Raw genomic sequence first — 27,566 nt, forward strand, 5'->3', positions numbered from 1 at the left:
GGGTTGGAAAGGACCAACAAGGGTTGGAAAGGACCTTAAGATCATCTAGTTCCAACCCCCCTCCCATGGGCAGGGACATCTCACACTAGACCATGTCACCCAAGGCTCTGTCCAACCTGGCCTTGAACACTGCCAGGGTTGGAGCATTCAGCATTTCTTTTGGCAACCTGTTCCAGTGTCTCACCACCCTCACAGTTATAAATTAGTACATCCTAAAATCCGTTATATTAAGAATCTCTTCTAAGAATAAAACTGGCTCCACAAATCTGTGTTTTCCATTAGGAGCGATGGACAAAGATCTTCCCTTTTATGATGAGAACTTACAGAAGTGTTTACACAGTCACAGTTACTTCACCATTTTACCAACCAGCTCCACATGCAATCCAAAAGCAAATTAAGTAAAATATAACTCAGGATTTGTGAAGATTCTCCACTGATGACTACCTTGGTGATCAGTATGACTGATAGCTACCTGTTAATCCAGCCACTGTGCTCTCTAAAGATATGGTATAGCACTAGGGGCTTTTTTAACTAGAATATTATGCCATAATAAATCACAGATTTTAAAAGCCTATGTCTCAACACAATTTATCTTTACCAACCACATATTCAATCTCATTAAAGAATGAAGTCAGGTCTGTTTGACCAACTTTGTTTCCACAAAAGTTTAATATTAATATTACTTTTTTTTTTAGTTCACTAAATACAACATAAGAATCTCAATCCATTTTCCCAAGTCTGATTTGCAGCTAACTATAATTAAAAATGCCATTCTACTTTCTCTCTTTTATTTCCTCTTTTAAGCTTCAGAAATTATCCACTGCTTAAACATACCTTTATAAAACAACAACACAACAGGATGCAGAGGTTATTCCAGAGAGTTCCCTCTTGAATAGTAGTCCTGCAGGATCATATTTTGATACAAATATTGATCATGTTTTTATGTCAATTTTTTTCTTTTTACTTGATTTCATTATCTCCAGTTTATTTTCTACTTCTAATTCTTGCAACTTGTTCCAACTTACTTCTTTAACACGTAAAATTCTTGTTCTTGTTTTACTGATTTGAACTGGGCTGTGTGCCAGCAAATGCCTTGCCTTCATTTGGGCATTGTTTGGTTTTGGACTCCTTCAGGGAAAAAAACAGCCTGTAAAGGCTTACAAAGGTACTTTCTGCTTTGCCCTTTGCTAAAAATTATCATTAAAAAGTAAAACCAGAGAAGCAGAAAGGTGAGTGCACTTCAGGAACTCTGGTGCTGGTATTCCCATGTACATCCACCTTTATTAAAACTTTATTTTAAGTCATGGAAACACCTAAGACACAGATGCACTGTTCTATTCTTGCTGCTCCCTGTTGGGGAAAGAAGCATGCAAAATGATGGCAGAGGAGAGTGTCTTCAGTCACCTTTGCAACTTCTGCTTTGGTTTTGCTAGAGTCCTTGGGACCTCCCATTTGCCACTGCCTTTCAACAGGGAACAGGCAGAAGACAGTCCTGTACTGCAACAGGTTGCACCTTCCCAGTTACTCTACCCTCACTGAGTAATCTAGTCTAACAAGCTTTTCCTTAAAATAAAACTAACATTTGTACTCCATTTTTATTATTTCCAACCAAACCCACATACAGTTCTTCCCACTGTGGGGAATGCTCCTGAGGTACATTAGGTGTGTAGCTCTTTATATATTACACATAATGGTTTCTATGTTTCTTCTTCAGAAAATACTATCTTGAGTCAGGATGGTGCTTCAGATGCCTTAAGATTTTTTGCTAAGGAAAATTCAAATGAAAAAAGAGCCTTATAAAATGTGGAAGCAAGGACAGGTGGCCTGGGAAGAGTACAGGGATGTTGTCTGGGAAGCTAGGGACCAGGTTAGGAAAGCTAAGGCCCAGTTAGAATTAAACTTGGCTAGGGATGTTAAGGATAACAGGAAGGGATTCTACAGGTACATAGCAAATAAAAAACAGACTAGGGAGAATGTAGGCCCCCTCAGGAAGCTCTCGGGAGAACTGGCTACACAGGATTTGGAGAAGGCTGAGGTTCTGAATGACTTCTTTGCCTCGGTCTTCACTGGCAAAGGCTCTGACCACACCACCCAAGTCTTGGAAGGCAGATGCAGGGACTGTGAGAATGAAGACCTTGCGCCCACTGTAGGAGAGGATCTGGTTGGAGACCATCTTAAAAATCTGAACGCGCACAAGTCCATCGGACCTGATGAGATCCATCCGTGGGTCCTGAAGGAGCTGGGGAATGAAGTTGTGAAGCCGCTGGCCATCATATTTGAGAAATCACGGCAGTCAGGTGAAATTCCCAAAGACTGGAAAAAGGGAAATATAACCCCCATTGTCAAGAAGGGGAAAATGGATGACCCGGGGAATTACAGACCAGTCAGTCTCACCTCTGTGCCTGGCAAAATCTTGGAGCAGATTCTCCTGGAAGGCATGCTAAGGCACATGAAAAACAACAAGGTGCTTGGTGGCAGCCAGCATGGCTTCACTAAGGGGAATCCTGCCTGACCAATTTGGTGGCCTTCTATGATGGGGCTACAGAACTGATGGACAGGGGTAGAGCAGTTGATGTCATCTACCTGGACTTGTGCAAAGCGTTCGACACTGTCCCACACAACATCCTTGTCTCTAAATTGGAGAGATCATTTTGATGGATGGACCACTCGGTGGATAAAGAACTGGCTGGATGGCCACACACAAAGAACTGTGGTCAATGGCTAAATGTCGAGCTGGAGACCAGTAACAAATGATGTTCCTCAGGGATCGGTGTTGGGACCGGTCTTGTTTAACATCTTCATCGCTGACATGGACAGTGGGATTGAGTGCACCCTCAGCAAGTTTGCCGATGACACCAAGCTGTGTGGTTCAGTTGATATGCTGGAGGGAAGGAATGCCATCCAGAGGGACCTTGACACGCTTGTGAGGTGGGCTGATGCCAACTTCATGAAGTTTAACCATGCCAAGTGCAAGGTCCTACACCTGGGTCAGAGCAATCCCAGGCACAGCTACAGGTTGGGCAGAGAAGAGATTCAGAGCAGCCCTGTGGAGAAGGACTTGGGGTTGGTTGATAAGAAAATGAACATGAGCTGGCTTCAGTGTGCGCTTGAAGCCCAGAAAGCCAACCGTATCCTGGGCTGCATCAAAAGGAGCGTGACCAGCAGGTCAAAGGAGGTGATCCTGTCCCTCTACTGTGCTCTCGTGAGACTCACTTGGAGTATTGTGTGCAGTTCTGGTGTCCTCAACATAAAAAGGACATGGAACTGTTGGAACAAGTCCAGAGGAGGGCCACGAGGATGATCAGGGGACTGGAGCACCTCCTGTATGAAGACAGGCTGAGGAAGTTGGGGCTGTTCAGCCTGGAGAAGAGAAGGCTGCGTGGAGACCTCATAGCAGCCTTCCAGTATCTGAAGGGGGCCTATAGGGATGCTGGGGAGGGACTCTTCATTAGGACTATAGTGATGGGACAAGGGGTAAAGGGTTTAAACTTAAACAGGGAAAGTTTAGATTGGATATAAGGAGGAAATTCTTTTCTGTTAGGGTGGTGAGGCACTGGAATGGGTTGCCCAGGGAAGTTGTGAATGCTCCATCCCTGGCAGTGTTCAAGGCCAGGTTGGATGAAGCCTTGGGTGATATGGTTTAGTGTGAGGTGTCCCTGCCCATGTCAGGGGGGTTGGAACTTGATGATCTCTAAGGTCCTTTCCAACCCTAACTACTCTATGATTCTATGATTCTATATGCTACACATAATGGTTTCTACGTTTCTTCTTCAGAAAATACTATCTTGAATCAGGATGGTACTTCAGATGCCTTAAGATTTTAAATATCTTGAAGCACCTGCCTAATTTTACATAATAGCACCCACTGGAAAGAGTGGGAAAGCCTGCATACTTTCCCATACAAGTCAAGAACTCTTGGGGCTGCTCTGAACTTGTACCTAAAGGTTTCACTAACTCTGACTTTCAACATCTTTCATATTGGAAGCAGTAGTGACTTATGATCTTTTTATCTAAATAAAAAGCAATTATTTTTACTACAAGATACTTCCCCTGTTACAATGCATCACAAACAAATGGCTCCTGAAAGCACCTTCTGCAATCTGGGCACTGACTTGCTGCACTTGCAAGTCATGGAACAGAAACCAGCATCACAAAATGCTCACCCAGGATTTGATGGCATTCACGGGCAACATCACAGCTAAATTAGTCAGGGAAAACAGAGCTCTCCCTTTACACTATGGTACGGGTGTTGATTGTAAAGCTACCTGTATTGTATTGTAAGACTTTTAAGTAGCTGGATACCATCTTATGTTATTGATTTAGTTAACTGAATAATTAAAAATAAAACCTATTTTACTATGGTTTACTATTTACAGGTATTTATCTAGAATTTCTTTCATTATTAATGAGCTGCTCTCACTTTTCCTATGGTCACTTCATAGAAGCACACTGTGACAAATTAATTGCACTCACAAACTGAGTGGCTTTCACTCTGATACTAATCTTGGTTTTACTGGGAAGAATACATGCCTTGGGGTTTTTGTTTTATTCTGTTATTACAGTGCCAATATCCTTCCCAATGTGTGAAGAACAGAAGTAAAAAGAACCAGGTTCTTAGAGAGACTTTCCAGTGAGTGCAGTTATCCTTCCTGTTCTTCCATAGTCTTGCAGAACACATTATGCTGTAAATTTTCAGAGAATTACACTCAAAAGGGTAAGCAAGCCACTGCTTTCAATTTCTTGTGTTCTCCTTTGCCAGAACTGTTACTGCAACATACAAGGAAGCTGAGCATTTTCTTTGTGCAAATTTTTAGTTGAACAGATTTCCTAACACAGAACATTGCCTTTGAGGGGACGCAGGAAGCATGGTCTCTCATTATTGTTATTAGAAATATATTTTCCTTCCATCACTTAACACAGAAAGCAGGGAAAAGCATTTTCAAAGAAGTGGCATATAGTTAAGAAGGAAAAAGAAATTTCACATACATGTTTAGGAAATAATGAATTGCCTGCATTAAAAAGCCAGGGCCAGTAACTGATCTCACTACTGAGGTTAATTTTGCTTCAGGGAAGAAAAGAAGGGATATTCTAAACTATTCCAGTCATCCTCTTCCTTGTTTTGATTATTGTTTGTCACTTGCCAAGACATATTCTACTGGGGGTACTTTTATAGTTACACTCCATCATGCTGGTCTTGCTTGCTGTGATTGCTGCCAGAATCTTCAACCAGCACACTTCAAAGCATGCAGCAGGCTGACTGAAATGACTTCAGATATTATCTGGCTCTCTACAGTATCCTTGGTGCCCTTTCATCCCTTCTCTTACCTGGCTGTGACTGCTCATCTAGGGCCATGACTCCTTTAGTTCTGTCTGGGATCTCTCTCTCTCTCATGCTGTTCTGGATCTGGCTGCTCCCTTTGAGATGCAGCTGTCTTGTTTCTCCATTTTATTAATGCCAGTTGTTCCTCACTGATTGTTCCTTCTCAAGTTATTCTTGCTGTACTCTCTCCTCCTCTGTTGATGCAGCTCTTGAGGACTATGACTCCTGCTGTCAGTTATTTCTGGTGTGGAAAGGCTGTCATGCTTTTTGCTTTAACAATTCTCAGATCCACTCTTGTATTCAGCTGGCTGTATTTCCTACTACACTTGGGATATAACCACTTTTCCCATCATCATGGGAGGACACTCTCTCACTTTCAGCTGCAATAGGAAGACCTACCCCCTCTGATGTAAATTGAGAGACTTGAATACTCTACCACTACTGTTTATTAACAAATTATCACAACTTCTTATTTTTCTCTATATATTTGTGACCCTAGTGAAGGATGACACATTCCTATCTAAAGAATGTCTACCTAGTATGATGCTTTTGAAAGAGGCAAACATTACCCTCAACAGCTTACATGGAAAAACATTGTGTGCTGCTGGGCTGTAGTATCTGTTTCACTCTGCTTGTGGGACTACCTGAATGCCATTCTTCAGAGGCTTATGTCATGAGATTTCTCAACATGTGCAACCACCGAGGACAAGAAAGTGGAAATGAAAAATATATTCAGCTCCAAGATATTTAAATAGCATAGTTTCAATGATCATCTCTGAAGTGTATAGAAAAAGGCATATCTTGAAAATGACAGCTGAGTGCCTAGCAGAGATGGGCACTTTAATGGTGTCTAATTGATTTATGCCACAGTGATGACAGTAAAGACAATGAAATGACAATGACATTCTATGACTGTCATTTCACTGAACAAAAATTAGATGGGAGAAAGTTTCATGATTTCAATATCGTGTAGAGAACCGTGAAGAGAGAAAAGAGATCACAACGACAATCCAAGGTCCCAGGGAGCACAAGATGGACATATAAAAAAAAGAAAAAGAAAAGAAAAGAGAATGAAATAAAACCTTACCAAAATGTAGGCAAAAGATACTGCACATAGTCCTAGACTGTTCGAAAACAAGCTGTTTTTTTAAGACAGTGGAAAAGTCATCAATGATGGTCCTGATCCAAAGTTTATACTAAAGTCAACAGAAAAATATCCTGAGAACTTAATACTTGACAGCAATTTACAAAATCAGTCAGCAAACAAAAAGCCATCCCAGAAACACTGGCAACAACATCCCTCTAGCAGGGCTCATTGTGTCAGGAGGACTTTGAGGCACATGCCTGACCAGGTAAAAGCCTTCAGTATAATTTTACAGTTTGGATTTTATTGAAATACCATTCAAAACAGTATTTATACTTGCAGCCACTGGAGAACTAGAAGGATAGGCAAATGTTTTAGCTATCTAACAAATAAGCTTATTTCCCTAGCTGATTTTAAGTGCACGCCATGCATGCATGCCTACAAGGCTACATAGGAATGAAACAATGTAAGATCTACAATGTGTTAAATCTGCTCTAATCTATGCTCAGTAGACAGCAGTGTCAGGTGTCTGGAGGAAGATACAGAAACAGTGAAAAGAGCAGTTATGAAGTCAGTTGGGAAAGTTTCTTCCTATTAGACACTGCTTGTATCTAAAACAAAAGGATGAATGGTTACAGAAAATAGCAGACAGACAAATTATCAGACAGGAAGTCTCCATGGGTGAAAGACTGGGTCTTTTAATCTCCTCACCTATGAAGGTGTGTTTAGTAAATTCTTCCATTGCCATTCCTCAAGGTGGAATCTCCTATCTAGACTCAAAATTTACAGAATCAGGCCCTGCTATGAGCACATTCAAGTGTCACCTAGGCTTCGGGAGAGTTGGCTATCAGAGAAGCTGAATGGAGATCCTGCCATATCCATTGGCCACGGCTACTGTTACAATGAAAAAGGAACCTTTAAATGGAAGGATACAGGGTTAAGATTGTACTTTAATCTGCACCAAAAACAGAGATCCTAATACCCTGCATAAAAAAGCTATCACTAATACTATAGCTAATACTATAGCTAAAATAGCTAGTGCCCTATTTGTCATTTCAATGTAAATGAAAATTCCTTATGTTTGAAAAGTATTCATAATTTAAAAAATGTAAAGTATCAGTTTACTGTGTGATATTACTATTATCATACTAATAAAAACATAATTAGCTTTAAATATTGAGATACTGATGTGAGATAAGCCTATAAACATACTAAGCTGAACTGAGGTTCAGCTACCACCAGCAAACATATGACCGAAACATTTAAACAACGAGAATACTTCAGTATGCTAAAAGCTGCCGGCTATTACAGCTTAATTGACCAAGATTAATGTTTACAAAGCCAGCTAAGGGATTTTTGAAAATGTTACTTGGGCTTTTGAGCAATTCCAGCATTTTAAAATATTTCCCTAGGTATTCTGTGTTTGCATATTACATCCTACACCTATTACATGGACACACACACACACTCTCATTTGCCCATCCTTAAAGGCAAATGAGATCCTTTCATGGAAAAGGATCAAGTTCAAGTTATTGCTGACTGGGAATAACTGATGATTATAAGAGAGGATACACATCTTTTTTAGCCCAGAATGAGCACTGGATAAACTGGAGGCTCAGTAGGCAAGTCAGTGTTGTGCTGCTGCTGTCTTGGTACATATGTGTATGTCAGTATGATGTTAGGCAGCTAATAGCGCAGAAGAAAAGATTATCAAATGCAAAGGTGATAGTCAAAAGACTCCTGTAACTGAATCATCAGCAGAGAGGTCCAGTGCAGCCTTCACAGCAGAAGGTTGCAGAGAGCAGCTTCTGCATCACACTCCAAACGTTGGTCACGATATTAAGGCATAGTATTACGTATAGCATGTAGCAGAGAACAACCATGTGTTAAGATTGAAATCACCAGCTTTTGGGCCATATACTAACAACCCAAAGACATAAAAATGGAGAAGGTGAAAGTGTGCAGCCCTCTCACTCCTACCCAGAAGCTGTTCAGTCCCAAAGTTGGCCAAAAGGCCTTCTGTTCATTGAAGCACAATTTGAAACTGCCTGAGTTTAATACCTTAAATTCCTTTACCACACCAGAAGGCAGTTCCTCCACTCTCACTGCTCCACAATGACTTCAGACTTTTCACTGACTGACAGAAGAATTCTCATGCATAGAAAAAAAAGAAAAAACTTTACATTTAACTTCAGCACTGGATCCTTTTCCTAGAGAGTTTCAAAAGGACAAAGACTACACATCGTTCTGCTTTTTAAAGCATCTAACACAATTCAGACACCACTACAAAATGAATAGTAATAAAAAACCCCAAATCTATTATTTATAACATTCAGTAGCACTGGATATGTTGAATTTAATTGGAAAAAATCACTGTTGTATATTACAAATAGATTCCACACAAATTAAAGTTTCCCAAATAGTAGCCACTGTAGTGTATGGGGTTTTTGAACTGGTATTTGTTCTACAGACAGAACATGATCTTCTAATAACTACTGACATAACTGTACACAGAGAAAGGTAAGTTTAATTAGCCTTACCTTTTTATAGGCAATCCAGTCAAACACCCTGTCAATATCTGTGGCTTGCTGCACCTCCTGGGATACTGGATGTGAACTGGCCAAACCATCCAGCAACATCACTTCATGTAGGACATCTGTCAGAAATCTCTGTTTTTCCTGAAATACAGCGCATGTAGTAGTATCACAGGCCAATACACATTTACAACAATACAGAAATTATGCACAGTTATCAGAGGCAGTTGACTAATGTGACAGTTGGCTAAAATCAGACCTAGTTGGAATGTAAATCACCATGACCTCCTACAATCTTGAATATGGAACAGACTCTGACTTAAAAACTGGTGTTGCAATAAAACTTCACTGAAATCAAATTAAAGACTATTAAATGAACCAAAGCATATCTGTAGGTGCAGACTGCAATTCTGATTATGACTATTAATTCACAGTTAAGAAGGGTGGTGAGAGAGGTGAAATTGTGTAGTCTTCAATCACAAAAATACATGGATGCAACAAGTTGTCGAGATGATTGCATATGAAAACTTGCTGGTATGCAGGTTTGAGGGTACGAAAACTTCTGACAGAGATAGGTAAATACAATTACTACTGCTTCATTTAGTGAAGTTTCAGTCACTTGGCTCTTTGTGCCAAGTTCACACAGCAGGTCAGCATGGGACAGGACAATGAACAGAGCCCAAAACAGTGTTACAGGTGCCTACATTGTCTTTCATAATTCTGGTACAGAAATCCTTTCTCCTCAAGAGCTTGCGTGCTCTAAAAGCTTTGTAACTTCCACCTGAAGGAAAACATTATTATCTCTCTTTACAACTGGGACAATAGCTGCATGTAGAAGTTAAATGACATAGTCAAAGTCACAGCTACATCAGAGTCAGGTGCAAACCCAAACAACATCCAACATACTAATTTGTTTCTATACCTTCCATAAACACAGATTGCAGAGGTATGCCAAGACTGCTGCATATTTACTCTGGCAGCAACATTAATTAAATGTGCATGTACAGCCTATGAACTATGCTGCACTCAATTTTACAGTGCAACTAGATGGGACTTCTGCAGCTGAGAAATTACATGCCTTAATACTCCCTCATATTGAATTCATACAGATGTCTCTAATCCAAAATACTGTTTCAGGAAAGAAGAGCTTCATTTACTTGTTTTGGTTGAGTCAGAAATAAATGCGAAGAGTGAATTAAAAATTATGGAAGGTTTCAATGCGGTTTTTTACCCTGAAATGACGTATCTTGAACTGTATCTAAATTACCTAAACCCAAATGTTCCTCAATCATTGTCAACCTCATGCCATAACATAAAGGAACTCTAGAGAATGCTGCATTTTTTTAAAAAGCCACCTTGATGTCCTCAGATAAAATAACCACACAATTACATAATAAATTCTATGTTTAATTTCTTGGGTGTCAAGGTTTTGGTATCAATGTATTAATTTAAATTATATTTAGAAGACAGCTGAAAAACTCTTCCAGTGCTGATCCATCTGGAAATAAACCTTTATGTTAAAATTCATCAGAGCACAAGAAATGTACCTTGAGCTGATTGTATATTCAGGCGATTAAAAACACAGGATGCAGAAAAGCCAATTACCCACCACACTCCTAGTGTTCTCAGCTGGCTGCATGAAGCAAGGTTTGTGAAGGGAGAAGTAATGTCTTGTTTGTATTATTGTTCATTTACAGATTTTCTCAGGCATATATAGCTAGCAACTGCCCTTTTTTATGGGGGGAAAAAAGGTGTAGGGAAACAATTATTATGACAGTCCTACTCAGGGTAAAACTGCTCAGGTGTAAAGGACTGTTCATACAGGTGTGAACACACAAGAGTTATGGATCTGTGTCCAAATTCAAGTTTGAATATCACAATTCACAAACACTTGTGGGACTGGATTGTTAGTTCGGAATTAATTCATTAAAAGGATCATTTTTAACCACAAATTAATATTTTAAATACAGAACCTGGAATCAAGAAAATCAGCACATATGAAACATAAAGCAAAGACAGAAGAAGAATACCAAAAAAAATAAAAAGGACAGGCTACATTTGGGTTTTCTGTTTGTTTCTTTGGTTATCTCCTGAAAAGGAACATTTTAGATTCATGATTACTCATTCAAGTTACCATAGCTGAAAAGTCTTCCTTAAAATTTATGTCACACCATTACACTGGAATACAACTGGAATAGCTAGTATACCTCCAAACATGTAAACCTGCATTTTAGTGGGAATTAATAGGTCTTTTAATCTATAGAGCTACATTTATTGAAATAAAAGGATTAAAAAAAAAAAACACACCAAAACCAAAAACAACCAAAAACAAACCACCACCACCACCCCACCCCCCCAAAAAAAAAACAAACAAAACAACAAACAAAACATTCCCAGTTTTTTCCTTTAGGATGAACCCCCTGAGAGCAGATTTCAAAAGGAGACTTAAATATAGGCCGGGTTGGACAGGGCCTTGAGCAACCTGGTCTATTGGAAGGTGTCCCTGCCCATGGCAGGGGACTGGAACTGGATGAACTTAAGGTCCTTTCCAACCCTAACTATTCTATGATACACACAAGGACCAGCAGCTTGAAGAGACAACAAGAAACAGAAATGCAGAAAGAAACTAAAACTTATGTTGAGAAAATACCACCGTAATTATGTTGAAGAAACACTAAGCTATTAAAGTCCTAACAACACATTAAGGGGGAAAGGCCAACACGTGAACAACTTGCTTATACTGATGGAGGAGGGTCTTTCTAGTCTCTTGTTAGCTTGCTCTACACAGTACAGTGGAATTGATCTAACATGATACTTACAGGACTAAAGAAACATGTAGCACAGAAATTGTAAAAAAAAATCAGTCTTGGGATGCATTTAATGAGGGCACCGAGCTGCCAACAAGGTAGGTGACAGGTTTGCAGCTAGATATGAAACAATGACCATCCTCTGAAGGAGTATGACTGCAAGAAAAAAGCCAAAGACTGATCCACCTGAAAGGAAAAGATAGCTTCAGATGAGTCTGAGGCTTTGCTTGGAAGTACAATGCTGTGCAGTGCTAACACAGGGCCAGGGCTCTGAACAGAAGCTGATGTGACAATAGCAGAAACCTAGCCTGAAATAAGCACAGAAGTGCTTCCACTCAAATGTGTGCCTTTCTCTAAAGGCAATCAGGAAGCCCCTATGCTCTTTATCTTCCTACTGCCCACTTGGAGTTCCATCTCTTCATCTCCTCTCCTCAAACTCTCCTTGAACTGTGGATAGGTGAAGTCTGGGGGACCAGACCCACGTTGAGAAGAAAAGACATGCCAGTTATTTCTTATTGCTTTCCCTTTTAGAATCATAGAATAATTAGGGTTGGAAAGGATCTTAAGATCATCTAGTTCAACCCCCTTGCCACGCGCAGGGACACCTCACACTAAACCATGTCACTCAAGGCTCTGTCCAACCTGGCCTTGAACACCACCTGGGATGGAGAATTGACAGCTTCCCTGGGCAACCCATTCCAGTGCCTCACCACCCTTACAGTGAGGCACCCTTCCTCCTTACATCCAATCTAAACTTCCCCTGTTTAAGTTTTAACTCCTTGTCCATGGACTTGTGCATGTTCAGATTTTTAAGATGGTCTCGAACCAGATCCTCTCCTACAGTGGGCGCAAGGTCTTCATTCTCACAGTCCCTGCATCTGCTTTCCAAGACTTGGGTGGTTTGGTCAGAGCCTTTGCCAGTGAAGACCTAGGCAAAGAAGTCATTCAGAACCCCAGCCTTCTCCAAATCCTGTGTAGCCAGTTCTCCCGAGAGCTTCCTGAGGGGGCCTACATTCTCCCTAGTCTGTTTTTTATTTGCTATGTACCTGTAGAATCCCTTCCTGTTATCCTTAACATCCCTAGCCACGTTTAATTCTAACTGGGCCTTAGCTTTCCTAACCTGGTCCCTAGCTTCCCAGACAACATCCCTGTACTCTTCCCAGGCCGTCTGTCCTTGCTTCCACATTTTATAAGACTCTTCTTTCATTTGAATTTTCCTCAGGAGCTCTTTATCCATCCAAGGAGGTCTCCTGACCCTCCTGCTGCACTTCCTTCTGGTTGGGATGCAACACGCCTGAGCTTGCAGCAGGTGATGCTTGAATATCAACCAACAGTCTTGGGCCCCCCTGCCCTCTAGGGCTATATCCCATGGAACCTTCCTAAGCAGGTACCTGAAGAGGCCAAAGTCTGCTCTTTTGAAGTCCAGGGCACTGAGCTTGCTGCACGCTCTTCTCACTGTCCTGAGGATCTCAAATTCAAGCATCTCATGATCGCTGCAACCAAGGCTGCCCTGGAGCATCACATTTCCAACGAGCCCTTCCCTCTTGGTGACCATGGCACCTCTCCTTGTCAGCTCCTCTATTACTTGCAGAAGGAAGTTGTCTTCCACACAATGGAGGAACCTCCTGGATTGCTTGTGCTGGGCCGTACCATCCTTCCAACAGATGTCAGGGTGGTTGAAGTCACCCATGAGAACAAGGGCCTGCGAGCGTGAGGCTTTTCCTATCTGTCTATAGAGTGCTTCATCCGCAGGTTCTCCTTGATCAGGCCTGTCTTTTCTAGAGACTGTAACCTTCCATCCCAACACTCCAGTCATAGGAGCCATCCCACCATGTTTCTGTGATAATCTTTCTTATTCTTGAGAATGCTTTCAGGTGCAGGGACTGAAAAGCTGTTATCAGACAACCATGCCTTTCAAACATTTACATTATCAAAGATCTGTGGTTACTAGATTCAAGTATTTGTCTCTCTATAGGAAAGACTTCTTTTAATCCTTGCAATAAGACCTACTCTATTTGGTACAAGGTTGTCCTGAAAGACTTATCCCTTGTCTGTGCTGTCAGCTCCTTAGACAGCATTTAATCATTGTGAAAATCCAAATTTCACTGCTTCAGGTAAGAGAAGCACAAATACTATGGGTCAGAAAAAGTTCCACTTACAGCAATTTTTCCACATTATGGAAATAATCTAGAGATTTTTAAATGTGATGTATATTGCAAAACATTCCATAGCAAAAAGAAACAGAAGTAAGGAACTGGCTACCCACAAAAAAGCTTTCTGGTTCTGGTTTATTTTCACTTTGTTCTAGGGAGGAAGGTTTATGGAAAGGTGCATTCATCTCCAATAGGATGCCCACTGTTTAACTATTCTACCTCTAAATGTAAAGAAAGGAATCCTGAAATAACATTTTTTGGCAGAAAAGTCTGTACCTTCAGGTGCCATTAAAAATGTATTGTGCATAACAGGATAACAATGACGTAACGGAAAGGGACTGCTGCTGGTGACTCTACAATATCATATTAAGGCACAGTGTAAGAGTTCAAGTTAGCATGACAATAACGTATACACAGTCACATAAACATAATTTCTAAAAATTAATATGAAATACCAGGGAAAAGAATTAAAATGGAGAAAAAAAAAAAATGAAAACATCCAACAGTGGAATAAAAAAGAATAGAACAATGAAAGCCAAAACTGATAATTAGTAGGCAGAAGAGATCAAAGGCCTCAATATTAAAGGCCTCATCTTTGTTCTGGGAAAGCTATTCAAACAGCTTACAGACTGAGGAATCTACATGAATAAAGCTTAATATTAGTGTGCGAATGAATCTGCAAATGATTTTTCTGACAAATTTGCCAGAAATATCTTCTCCAAAATATAGAGCTTTACTATCATGAATACAGAGATAAGTGATCTCTCATGCCTGACAAAACAAGCATTTGCAAGATGTAGTACCTGGGTTTATAGGGAAACTGCACTCTAGGGGAAAAAAAACAGGGCCAAATTTTGAAAGCAATCAAAGAACACCAGAATCTACACTACCGGTTCAGTTCTTTTACAATATATTTCAGGGTGAAGCTTAACAAACTACAAAGGAATACCATCTATGAGGAAACCTAAAGTTCAATACAATACCTTAAGGGTACAAAAGATCCACTGAGGGACAAAAGCAAATTCTGTCTACATGCTAATAAAATCTAAGTTGTCACAGCACAGGAAGTCTCTTGAGTACTTGCAAATGAAAGCAGCATTTCTTTCTCTTTCTTCCCAACAGTATTTTTTTTTTTTTGATAAGTAGCTTACAGATTACCTTTCTTTTTTTCTTTTTTTTTTTTTTGAATTTATATCTCTGTATGTGTGCTTCAGTTATGTGTGCAGCTTGTTGAAGGAGGCCTGCACCATAACAGAATCATAGAATATTCTACATTATCAGCTGTATGTCATGGTTCTGTGTCTACCTTCATAAACCTCTTTTCTGTATTTTCAAAGTCCTTGCAAAATTTCTGTTGCTGTGTATGAGAAATTTTCTCACTGATGATTTTTGTTGTTATAAAGCAATGTGGGTGCTCTAGGAATTCATAGCCAAGGAACACCAAAAGCTTTGAGTATCAGGAAAGAGAATTGGATATGTATTTTTTTTTTAATAAAGTGCCAAATCAGATATTCCTGACAACCTGCTTAAGAGGCCAAGCAGCTTAGATTTTGAGTTTTTAAGCAATTACACCAGCTACTTCAACTGCTGTTTCTTCTCACCACTCTGCTTTCCAGGTGTACCTTTAATTTGGTTATACACCACTAAGCCAAATGTAGGCCTACAAAACAGGAGGATGCAGTAGAGAAAAGGGAGTGTTAGAAAAGGAAACAACACATACTGACCACCAGCCCTTCACAAAAAAAGGCCAGTTTCACTCTCCATGATCATATTTTGTCACTTTGTGTGTAGTTGCCTTTACAGAAATAAAGTCATTAAAAAAACAGATGAACACAGATCCATTGTCTCCTCACGCATTTGTCTCCAAAGCATTTTAAAACATTAGGCAAAGTATGAAGTCTACCCTCTACTTCAAAATCCACAGGGGGAATCTGTAGAGGAAATTCATCTCAATTCAAGTAACAGTAAATAATATTCAAATGAAAGCAGCTTTGAGATGTGGTTAGTATACTGAGTCAACTTCCAGCAACAACTGCCAGAAGTCACCCTCAATGAGAATAATTTTGGGGTGCTCTCACATTTGCTGGATGGGTTTTGCATGCCTAGACTGTTTCAGCCTGAAAGTGATGAGATTCAATGACCTAAGTCCTGATGGAACCAAAGATACTTTGCAGGCAAACCAAAAATTGCTTGGGTTCCAAGTAACTGCACACTACCATGATTTTAAAATAAACAGTGGCAGCACATTCAGGACAGCTGAAAATGTGAGAAGCAGACACCTTCAGTAAGAATGCCCTCAAATACATAGCTACAGCTTTGCTGTTGAACATCCCATACCAACTACACTTCCTGACGAAGTGTGTGTTCTTGTTTCAGTAGCATTACCCTGCATTGAGTCCTTGCCTTGAGGCTAAACTTGCCATCAAGTTTTCTTCTCTTTTTTACTGAAGACAAAGTGGTTACTAATTTACAATCATTTGAAATTCAGCCAGTTTACTGAAGTTTCTTTCTGAAACAAAAGCTTCATCTAAACCCCAAACTCAGGAGGTTTGAACTCACATGACCCAAAAGCTCTCATCATAGTGTCGTATTAGCTGTTCTATGAAGATGAGCAGATAATGACATGAAGAATGAAGAGATGCTGACACTCTCCAAACTTGAACTTACTCTCTTGAATAAATGTTTCACCTAAATATTGATATTCTTTTATGTCTGAGCTCTAAGTGTTAAGAGTTTACTTAAAGAATTCCATTATTAAATGGATATTAAAATATATTACCAGAGCATAAAAAAAGAAAGTGTTAAGGAAGACCATGCGGAAATGGAGATTTATTTTCCTAGTTATAAGATAAATGTATTATAAGCATTTCTAAACTGGTGTACTTTAAAAGGACTAGTAATTGGCAACCAGATCTTGCAGCTTACCTTTACGTTTTATTTTTTTCCTGCCAAAGTCAATTATACATGAGATTCTAGTCAATTTTACATTGAAAGCTTTCCCCACAGTTGAGTTAAAACAGAAAATCATACAAGGACTGACTTCACTGAGCAGTTACTGGGGCAAAAAACACTCCATGTGGTATTAATTAAAGGCTTACTTTATTCCAGCATGGGGAGCTTTTAACCAAAAAAGAAGAGATGAAAGTAGTTTTAAAAAATGAGAGGCTGAATCTCTCTCAATGCTGAGCCAGCGTGATATTTATGTTGGGTTAGAAGGATCAAGCAGGCTTCAGCTCAGGTCTGAAATGCCAAAATAATAATGAAATAAATCAAAAAAAGCCCAGGTCTTAAGGCTACTTCAAAACTTATAATAATATTCTGTGTTTTCTATGAGTCAAACAATGCCTAAAAAAACTTTACACCTTCAGGCAATCACTTTAGGGGGCAATCTGAGTCTAAGCACATTAAAGATACATACGTATCTAACAGCCATACTTTTATTATTCCAACTGAGTCAATGAGAAAGATAGGCAATTGAGGTAATTTATCAAGAGTTTGGACAGTATATTGCATGATGTTCGAAGTACTTAATGTACAGAAGTTCAGTTAAATGGTTTTCCTTTAGAATTTTAGGCATAGGCAATTTCTTGCAGCATGTATTTTTCAAACAGAAACTATGTGCAATCTCATCATAATTTTCAGCTGCCTGTAGTAACTGCACGATCTCCTAGACTTTGGAACCTAACAGTGTGAAGGAAGCATGGTTTGCTTTAAGAAAGATGAAAGATGCTTTTCCATGTAGACACAAAGTTTTACTCCAAATACTTTAATCACAATTGTATAATACTAAGAAAATGTCTGGCAATTATAAAAGTAGTAAGCTGAAAAATATAAAAGTAGTAAGCACACAAGAAAATTGGAGATCTTATCCTAGAGCTCCAGTGGATAGGGAAGGCAAAGGATTCAAAGCTATCACTGGTGTACTACACCTTGGCCCAGCCAATAAAGTTGTCAGCAAAGCTAACTATTATATAATAAAAAAAAAGTGAGAAGGCAGCTGGGCTCTGTGAAATGTTTTCTCAGCATCAAGCCAGCTACTGACCACTAAAGTATTTGACGCTTGTTTGATAGATGAAAGGGAAAATTACATGCTCATAATTCCTGCTGTCATAGTCCTCAAAACCTACCCCAATTCCAGAGACATTCAAGGACAAACATGATGGTTTCTTCTACCACAATATACGGAGGCAAAAGGTCAGTCAACAAATTCCTGGATCTGTCAGCCTCAGTTGAATTCCTTCCTTTACAAAGCCACCTGTAAAGGACTTCAGGATAATGAAAGAAACAGAGAGCAAGATGGAATATGTAGTTACAAACGGGCCTCTGAAACAGGAAATTGAGCAGGGTAGATGAGAAAAGACAGGGCTGTGAAGTAGAAACTACCAGCATGTAGTTTTCTGCTCTAACGTTCTCTTTTCTCTGCTCCTAAAACTAGCAGAGGCAGCTTCCACAGACATGAGACTATGTTGTGTCACTTGTAAGATCTTACAGCTCAAGAACTCACATCCAGCTGCTGTTGCTTTTTGATGGCATGGAAAGACAACCAAAAAGTTACATGGTAAGCTTCTAATACAGAAACCTCATCTCTTTCTAAGTCATAAAATAGCAACAGCCAGGGAATTCAGATGCAGATGACTAGTCTGAATACACATGATCAAGCAAAATTCTCTGATCTATGGGAGGAACAGTTTGCAGAGCCAGCTTTCTTCCTAAAACTATCCTGACAACACAGAAACAACTGTTGAAACTCCAAAGATTTAAGAATAAGAATTTGAGACACTTCAGAATAAAAATTTCCAAAAAAATCAGTCTGGGGGATAGGCAAGGCAAGAGGCTGGAATGGAAAGAATCGTGAATTAATTTCCATGGCAAATGTCTAATGACTGTACAGTAGGGATATATTTCCTATAAAATCAAAGGGAGCTTCACTTTCAAAAGGTAAGAAGTAACATTCATGGACTTATTTTCTAGCTGAGGGCAGGAAATAAGAATTTCTAGCTTTGATCTTGTCTTGGTTTCAGATGGGATAGAGTTGATTTTTTTCCCACTAGATGGTACGGTGCTGTGGTTTGGCTTTGGTATGAGAATATTGTTGATAACGCACCCATGTTTTTTTAGTTGTTGCTCAGTAGTGCTTTCCCTAAGACAAGGACTTCTCGGTTTTCCATGCTCTGCCAGTGAAGAGGGGCACAAGCTGCAGGGAGGGAGCACAGCCAGGACGGCTGACCCAAACTGTCAAAAGAAGTATTCCATACCGCAGCATGTCATGCTCATATATTCCTCCTCTCTTTTTTTCCCTATTACTATTTCTGTTATTATTATATTTTACTTCATTTCCATTATTAAACTGGTCTTATTTCAACCAATGTGTTTTACCTTCTTGCAAGTCTCCTCTCAAACAGACCCAGAGCAGGGAATGAGGGTAGGAGTAAGCAAGTGGCTGCGTGGTATTAAGTTGCCAAGTGGAGTTAAACCATGACAGATCCGAAGTAATTTAAATTGTAAAAAAGATAGTAAGACCTCTGGTGGAACCCTGTAGGATCTCAAAACAGAAAGAAAGCTCACCTTCCTGTTTTAAAATCCACGAAACTTTGTCCCCTTCCTCAAGGACAGTTCTGATGTACCTTATATTATACTGCAACAGATAAAAGACACCTCCGTCAGAATGACTCTGCATTTGGTCCTTCACCAAAAATTTTAATAGGAGGATCCAGGGCATAATGATGGCAAGGGTTTAATAAGGACTGTATTTCCTTTTGTATTAAGATTATACAAGTCTGATGAAGTATGTAAACACCTTCTGGACAAAACAAGAAATTCTAGACCTGCTGGAAGGCTCAATAAAATGTTACGTTCCACAGCAGTTTGGCCAATATTATTATTCATCCATCTTTCCTGGAGTAAAAAAAAAAGGCCTATGAAACAATTTAAGAAAACCTGATAAAAAACAAGAATCTCAGAAGAGGAAGAAATGTTTAATCAAGCTAAACAATGTAGAGAAGAAAGAAAAGCCAGAAAAACAGGTTTCTGACAAAATCATTGTGCTCTGCTTTGTGCAGAACTCAGTGCTCTTGGTTTAAGTTATAATGGTGTGAACATGCCTAATGGATAGCTCTTCAAGAGTCTCAGTTCAGCCATACCAAGCCTGTGAATGCTATATAAGATGGACACTGAAAAAAATGCTCAGCTCTGCTAAAAGAAAAGCATCATCAGCTAAATAGTAGCTAAAATTTAAGGGCTTTATAGAGCCTTAATGCTGAAAATTTATCTGCCTGCAGCCTATAGGCATCCAACAAGTTAGGTAAGAAGCTGTGGGTAGATCTATTTGATTCAGATGCATCCATATTGCCCAAGCTACATTTCCAGATAAAAGTCCTTTTTCTGAAACTGACTACCAGTCTTCTATTTATAAACTTATCCAAAATAAAATGTGACAAAAAAAGCCTTAAAAAGGTTACAATGAGCTGAATTTGACATTTTAGTCCATGGGCTTCCCAAGGAAACTTTCAAGGGTAACATTTCAGAACTACAAGAGAAACAAGTTAACTGCCTAACTTTCTAAATTCTTTAGAAAGAGGATTTGGCATATTACTCTGTTTTCCTTATTCAGAGAGATGTGGCATCATACAACATAGCATCTTTTATTTTTATTACACAGGTAAGAATTACCACTGACAAAACACCATCTCAAATGTTGGAATATTGTTTAACCATCATGACAGAATATAAGGTTTGTAGGTCTTGTTTTGCAACTGACTTACAAAGCTCATATTATACCCTTCATTTTTTGGGGAGGGGGGTGAATTTGTTTGGAGGAGTTTCTCTTTTTATAAATGCTTTTTATTTTTTCAGGCTTACAAATGTCAGTATAATCTAAACAACAAATGTGCTTTATACCAGCAACAAAATTATACAGCAAGCCAAATTTCTGTAACTGCAACTTTTACTTCCTCTTCCTACAATCTCTGTATGGCAGAAACATCACAGTACTGGTTCCTTCTCTAGCGTGCAAAAGGATGCAGCATGTTTAAATGTTTAACTAATCAAGTGTTCCATCTTGCCACCGATTTTGTAATTATTTAAATATGTCAGCATGGCTATTTGTATATCAAAGGCCAATGATATCCAAAGACACGAAAAGTTTATGTCTACCTTGTTTTTAATTTAAGGAAAAAATTGACAGATTAATACTTTTTCAGGCACAGCAATATTAGTGTAGTTAATATTAATCTATGCAGCACACATCTGATTTCCCAATTTAACTGTCATACCTTGTTTAACCCATTTGTTTTGCCTGTATTCTGCTAAGACATGGGGATTTCATGTGATGGGCATGTCATTTACATAACAGTGAACATTATATTAATTCCACAGAAATCTCCAAATGACTTCTAAAGCAAAGTTATTCTGGATTTGTTAAACTGATTATGTGAAGAAAAAATGACTGATGATTTGAAGATAAAATTTAGTGTATAAACGTTGTCATCTATGACATTTCACTATGCTAAAATCATAAAGACCTGCCAGATTTCATTGCATTCATAATTAGAATCATTACATTGTAATTCAGGATGTGTTTTTCATAGAGATGAAAAGAATGAGTTTTAATACTGCCAAAGCCAGATAAACCCAACAAGCCTACCTATGCAAGACAGATGTCAGTTCAGATAGAGATTTATTTTCCTTTTCATAATGCAATTATAAACAATATTGACACCTGAAAGAAAAAATTATAATACTACAAAGAATTCAAACTTCACAAGAAGCACACCTAAAGCAAGAGTATGCAACTGTTTTTAAAAATTAGCTTTAACTCATAATTCTAGCATCTTCATTTCATGGCACACAAAAGTTAATAGGACAAGAATACTCAATAAATCAACCAGAAATGGGAAAAAAACATTTCAGAAGTTAGTATGCAAGAGTTTAATCGAAACAGGCAATCTGTATTTATAACAAATATTTTGCCACATAATTAAATGTGCAAACAGAAAACGTCAGCAAACAGAAAAAATTCTCCAAAGGACAATAAAATCTAGATAGCAACCTTCAACATGGTCTCACACAAAATTTCCTTGTCCCGAGGTCTTTTATATCTTATTTTTCTTACAAGCATATTTCTAGACTACAGTGGTTGATATAATTTAGGACCTGACTAGGTAAGATGTAACTGAAGGACTCCAAAAGAATGCCTCAGCATGGCTTTACCAGTTTGCCCTCAGAAAGCTCCAGTATTTGCACACCAGTTGACAAAGCATGCACAGCTGTGTACAGCTGAAAATCATACCAAAACCTAGATTCTCAATTTATTTACCCCATGTTAATTTAGTATGCACTGCTAGATGGCCAAATATTGCAGGAAGATAAAAAGAGTAAACTTAAGGAGAGGAGAACAGTATACTGTACAAAAAAAAATATGTTCAGTTTTCAGTATGTTTTAGCCAAACATTTCTTTCAAATTTTTCATGGATCAAATTTTATCATGTTCACAGATGAAATTCAATATTTTCAATATTTTATAAAACAGTCCATGTTAAATCATGACTGCTTTAATCCAAAATGTTTCTGAGCAAAGAGACAGTAGTTAAATGTTGGGTTATGATAGACATGACCTTATTTCTTTTGTAATAAATTGCAGATTACATTTCTGAAATGCTGTCAAATTATTTCACACCTAGTGATTTTCCTTCATTGGACATCTGATACTTGCATGCATCATCTGGTATTTTTCAGCAGTCTCCATTTATAATAAAAGCAGGAGTATAATAGCAGAGCAACTTCTCTGTAGAGTCTCTAAATTAATAAGATAAAACTGATTTACCATGTTCCACCCTGGGTAGAGGTAGTCTGTCCCAACAAATTCAAAGTAGTGAGCAAATCCTTCTTTCAACCACACATCCTCCCACCAAACTGGAGTCACAAGGTCACCAAACCACTGCAAACAAAGTACAAATAAATAACCTTTAGGAAACCACATTTGCATATACCCTTAACTCACAACACATTCTATTAAATGTATCTGTTTAATAAAAACAGTAATAGAGATCACCCACTGAAACTCATTAACTGTTATTTCATATACTGATGAATTAAGCTTTTACAGGATGCATAAATTACTGGAGTAAAACATTAGAAAAGAACAAGCAGGGAAAAAGAATCATTGAGGAGAGTACTCACAGATCTACTAGTAGAAGCTCACCTAGGTTTAAGGATCTTACATATACAGAGGACAGAAAAAGGCTTCTGACTCAAGTAATTGGATTCATTACCTGGAAATTTCACTATGTATAGAGCAAATCTTAAAAAACTGGGAACACAATCTCCATACCCCAGATCTAAATTTTAGCATTAGCTTCTCTTACATTTCCCAAACTAATGATGCTCCATCTGTTGGTCAGTTTCCTAAGGAAAACAGTTTTATACAACCATGCCATCTCCCTGTGGGTAGGACTCACACGCATAAAAGTAAGTAGTTGATGCTACATAAATGAGGGCACCCAAGATACCCACACAGGCCTAGGAAATTTCATACAGGACTTGCAGGAGATCTGCAGCCTTCCCAAACAGGAACCAGAGGCAGACAATATCTAAAACAGGCCACCTATGTTTATGCAAGGGAACCCTACCCGAGCTGACTGCCTTTCCCATTATCCCATGTCACTCTTGAATTTCCCTACTGACTTCCATCTAATTTCAAAAGAAGGACAGAGATCGCAAGGATAATTAAACTCTTACAACAGTAAATGAAGATCAGGCAGCTGAAAAGAGGAGAAGGACCTAAACTGGGGCAAGTCAAGAACATGGACATTAGATACTCTGCTCAGTAGCCACAAACCTGCCATGGCACAGGACACATGAGTGTCAAGATGGACTTTAGATAGAGCTAGGTTGATCAGTGGGAGAGGAATGAGGATAAGAATTCAAAGGAAATCAGGCAATCACAGATTATCAATTTTTCTGCTGACGGATGGCCCTATTAGATTACTCTAATGGCTCTGTGTAACCTGGGTCATCGTAACACCAGTGGTAAGAGCAGAAACACATATATTGTTATGAAAACATATTTCATCTTCTCTATAGCATCCTTCTGCCAAGCAAATACCAAAACTTTATTTCAGTAAAATTGTCTGCCAGTTTTTAATTAACGAGATTAAAAATTAGATTAATTCATAATCAACAGAGATAATTTTGAGTTTTCATGGAGTTGGTAAGCTCTGAAAATAATGGAAAAGAAGAAGCAAATAAGTATTCCAGAGGGAGAGACTCATGTCAGAGGACAGGAGCTGCTGCTGACACTATAATGAGAGTGAGGAACAAATAAAAGCGGAGTTGGCCAGTAAGAGGTTTGCTTTCGTGATGGCTGGCTTATAGGCTTTGTCTGGGACCTGAATGAAAGGTCTCGCTCCTGTGCATGTCTTTGTGGAGTGAGAATAGGGCCAAGAAAGGATCAATGCTGAAATGAGGATTCATAGTAAAGGAAACGCGTGGGCTCCAAAGAACAGACTACAGAAACTGAGATTACCAGATTGCCACACAATATGCAGTAAATAGGATTTGAACAGCAAAATGAAGTGAAGCATGACAACGAATGTCACTGACAAACAAGTTAAGAATTTAGGGAGAAGAGATGAAGTTGACAAAAGTAATATACATTAAGTGAAACTAGCTTAATGGACACTCTCTGAGCATTATCCAGTTGAGGACTAGATAATATATTAATAAATTAACCCTCTACAGGACCAATACAGATAGACAAACTATAAATGACTATCATACAGATAATGAACACAATTTGAAATGTTAGAGTAGCATACCACCAGAGAACTATGACAGTTATATTTATACAATAACAGGTTGATTAAATGATTTCTAATGACAGACTGAACACCACAACAGAGTTTATTTCTTGAATTACAAGAGGACTGCTGAACAAATATGAAACCAGCAATAGTCATTGTATGATGTGAGTATTCAGAGAGAGATTTAAGAAAATAAGGTTGTGAAGTTCATAATACATCTTCCAGTAACTCAAAAGAATTAATAACTTTAAGTACCATGTCACAAAAGAGAATTTCTTATAGTCTTTTATGAGTATATTTATTAATGAGACAATTAAAAGTATTAATTTAATTATTCACCAAAAGGAAGAAGTGTTTTACAGGCATTATAACAGCATGTGATACCAATATGAAAACATAGGGAATTTGCTTAACTAGTATTGAACAGTATCAAAGTTAGTTATGAATGTCACACAGAGCAGTCCCAGACTCTGCAATTAATGAAGCCAAAATTTCCAGTAGAAAGGTGCTATTATCTTTCTAGATGTTATATATCTGAAGGGAAAACACTGAGTAAAACACACTTCATTTATTTAAGTAATTGTTTATTTATTTATTGGTATAGTTGGCTATAGACACTATTTCCCCGGAATGAAGATTGTTACTTCTTTTATTTTAGAAAAGAAAAATTAATTTAAATGTATCAATTAGACAAATTTTGCATCTCCCTCAGGTATTATGCTTAGCTTGACTTGCAGAAGGCATTTATTTTACAGACACACTGAAAGAACACTCCTTCCTATATGCTTTCTCTACAAGTTATTAAAATAACACAGATTTAGAAATTTTTAATTTTCCTTCTGTTTTCATGCCTCTTTAACTCAATCTGTCACACCAACTTTTGTTCTCAGGTAGGAAAACTATCACAAAAAATCATGGTGCATAAATTCAAATGTTTGTTTTTTCAAAGGCTGTAGGTGGGACTGACCCATGCTATGCAAATAAAACTGATTACTACCTTAATGGAATTATTTTAATAAACTATGGCAACTATTTCAAGCTATCAACTTAAGCTACTAGAAACATGTGCGCTTTGACCAATATCTCACTTGTGTGTTGGGGCTTGGAGGAGAAGCTTTTATGCCAAAACACTCCTCCTTCTGATTATTAGTTTTTTTAATTAAATACATAAACTGTTCTGAAAGAACACTCAGAATGAAAGATCAAGGACTAGCAACCTACAAAATGACTAAACTAATGCTACTCATGTAATTTTAATGTATCCCTCCTAAAACGTGTACCTAAAACAAATATCTGGTCAAGCATGACAAAGTCACCTGTGATGAAATCAGGCATAAAATTCTTTCTTGTATGCTTTTTAACTGTATTTTGACAACCACAGAATTTCTTTGGACTTCTGCAAAGCTGTCTCTCATTTTCTATCTGTCCTGAACACTGTGTCAGGCAGTAATACTCAGCAAGTTTGGGAATTCGGATTTTAAACAGTCATACCTAAAAGTAACAATCACAATTCTTAATCTTCACCTGGTATCAAAACAGAAACAACAGCAACATGAATGGAGGAAGATAATTTCAACTAAGCAAACAGCACTGGAAGTAATATCAACACAGACACTAAGTAAACATTCTCACTTGCAATTTTAAAGTCACTTAAAAGCACTCTGTGACCACATTGCTACCCTAAAATAAATTCAGATATAGTTTTTACCCATTTTATGATCCTCTGATATTCCCAGAACAATTTAAATAGGTGTTGGTTGCAATGAAGATCAAATAAATGAACAACTTACTGATGTAAAAATTGCTTCCATAAATTACTTTGGAAAGAGAGTAAATTATTAAAGTGGTGCAAAGAATAACTGGAAATAATGAAATGACTTCACAAAAAGGAAGACTTAAGCTGAAAAAAGTTACTGATCATCAGATTTAATCAAAAGGTTTTAAGAGAAGCAGCATAACCCTGTAATCAGGAGCAATGAACCCAGCACTACAAAATACACCTCACAGAAGAATCCAATACCAACAGGAGCTGAGATCTGATGACCTAATATGTGTTTTCCACACCTCATTCCTAAGGCACTATAATTTTTCTAGCTGAACAGTGTGCTACTCTATTGTACCACACAATAAAGAGCATATAACAAAATCAGATGATCCTACTGAGAACAAACCAGCAATAACCTTCAATAAAAATCTCATGTTGTAGTTGAGGACTTCATATTCATCGACAGATTTTATGTGAAACATGAATATGAACAAAACATTATTATTTCCAGGTTCAACTACCAGAACTCCATTACAAAGGCTCCTTTTTATATGGTACTTTTTATTTGCAGAAAGTGTTAAGAATTTGCATTGCCTTTTAAAGAATACTCTGTAAAGTCACAGATGTAAGCCATGCTGATTACACAGTAGGATTTCATTCATTTTAACCTGAAGGCTATGATTATGCCTCTTATGAGTGCAACAAAGGGTTTCCTGTCCCTGTAGCAAATTTCTTCAATAACATTTGCATTTAACTCAATACTACTAAACACTCATAATGTGTTTAGATTGAGATAAGAAGATGGAAGAAATGTAAAATAAATTGTAATATATGTTTATTACAAAGTTTTCTTATTGATACAAAAGTTTCTGTACACAGACTCGATTATCCATCATTAGTGAACAGAGGGTCAATACCAAATTGAGAAAAAAAAAAAAAGAAAAAGAACATGGAAGCATGTGTATATGTGACGAAAGAAGATGATTTCAGTCAAAATCTTTTCTGACATGAACATGAAACTCAACATGAATCTGCTACAATTCTGCAATAAATCATTGTCTGCAGTTATCAGCACGTTCAGTCTCCATACCAATACCACAAACT

General features: G+C 38.1%; 1 protein-coding gene across 2 annotated transcripts in view; it reads right to left on the minus strand.

Moving 5' to 3' along the window:
• The window catches only part of TRHDE (thyrotropin releasing hormone degrading enzyme), a 685,146-nt gene that overhangs the window by 572,448 nt on the left and 85,132 nt on the right, over nucleotides 1-27,566 (minus strand). For both annotated transcript variants that reach the window (XR_009743632.1, XM_061454791.1), the window contains exons 5-6: nucleotides 22,720-22,833; nucleotides 8,945-9,082 (exon numbers count right to left, since the gene is read on the minus strand). Coding sequence is in view for 1 of the 2 variants with exons in the window: in XM_061454791.1 (XP_061310775.1) it covers nucleotides 8,945-9,082; nucleotides 22,720-22,833 (252 nt within the window). In the remaining variant the exon portion in view is untranslated. The remainder of the gene's footprint in view (nucleotides 1-8,944; nucleotides 9,083-22,719; nucleotides 22,834-27,566) is intronic.

Source organism: Pezoporus flaviventris, unplaced genomic scaffold, assembly GCF_033815535.1.
Source record: "Pezoporus flaviventris isolate CSIRO_AGI_PZ_B2104156 unplaced genomic scaffold, CSIRO_AGI_Pfla_v1 ptg000016l, whole genome shotgun sequence".
Taxonomy (NCBI): Eukaryota; Metazoa; Chordata; class Aves; order Psittaciformes; family Psittacidae; genus Pezoporus; species Pezoporus flaviventris.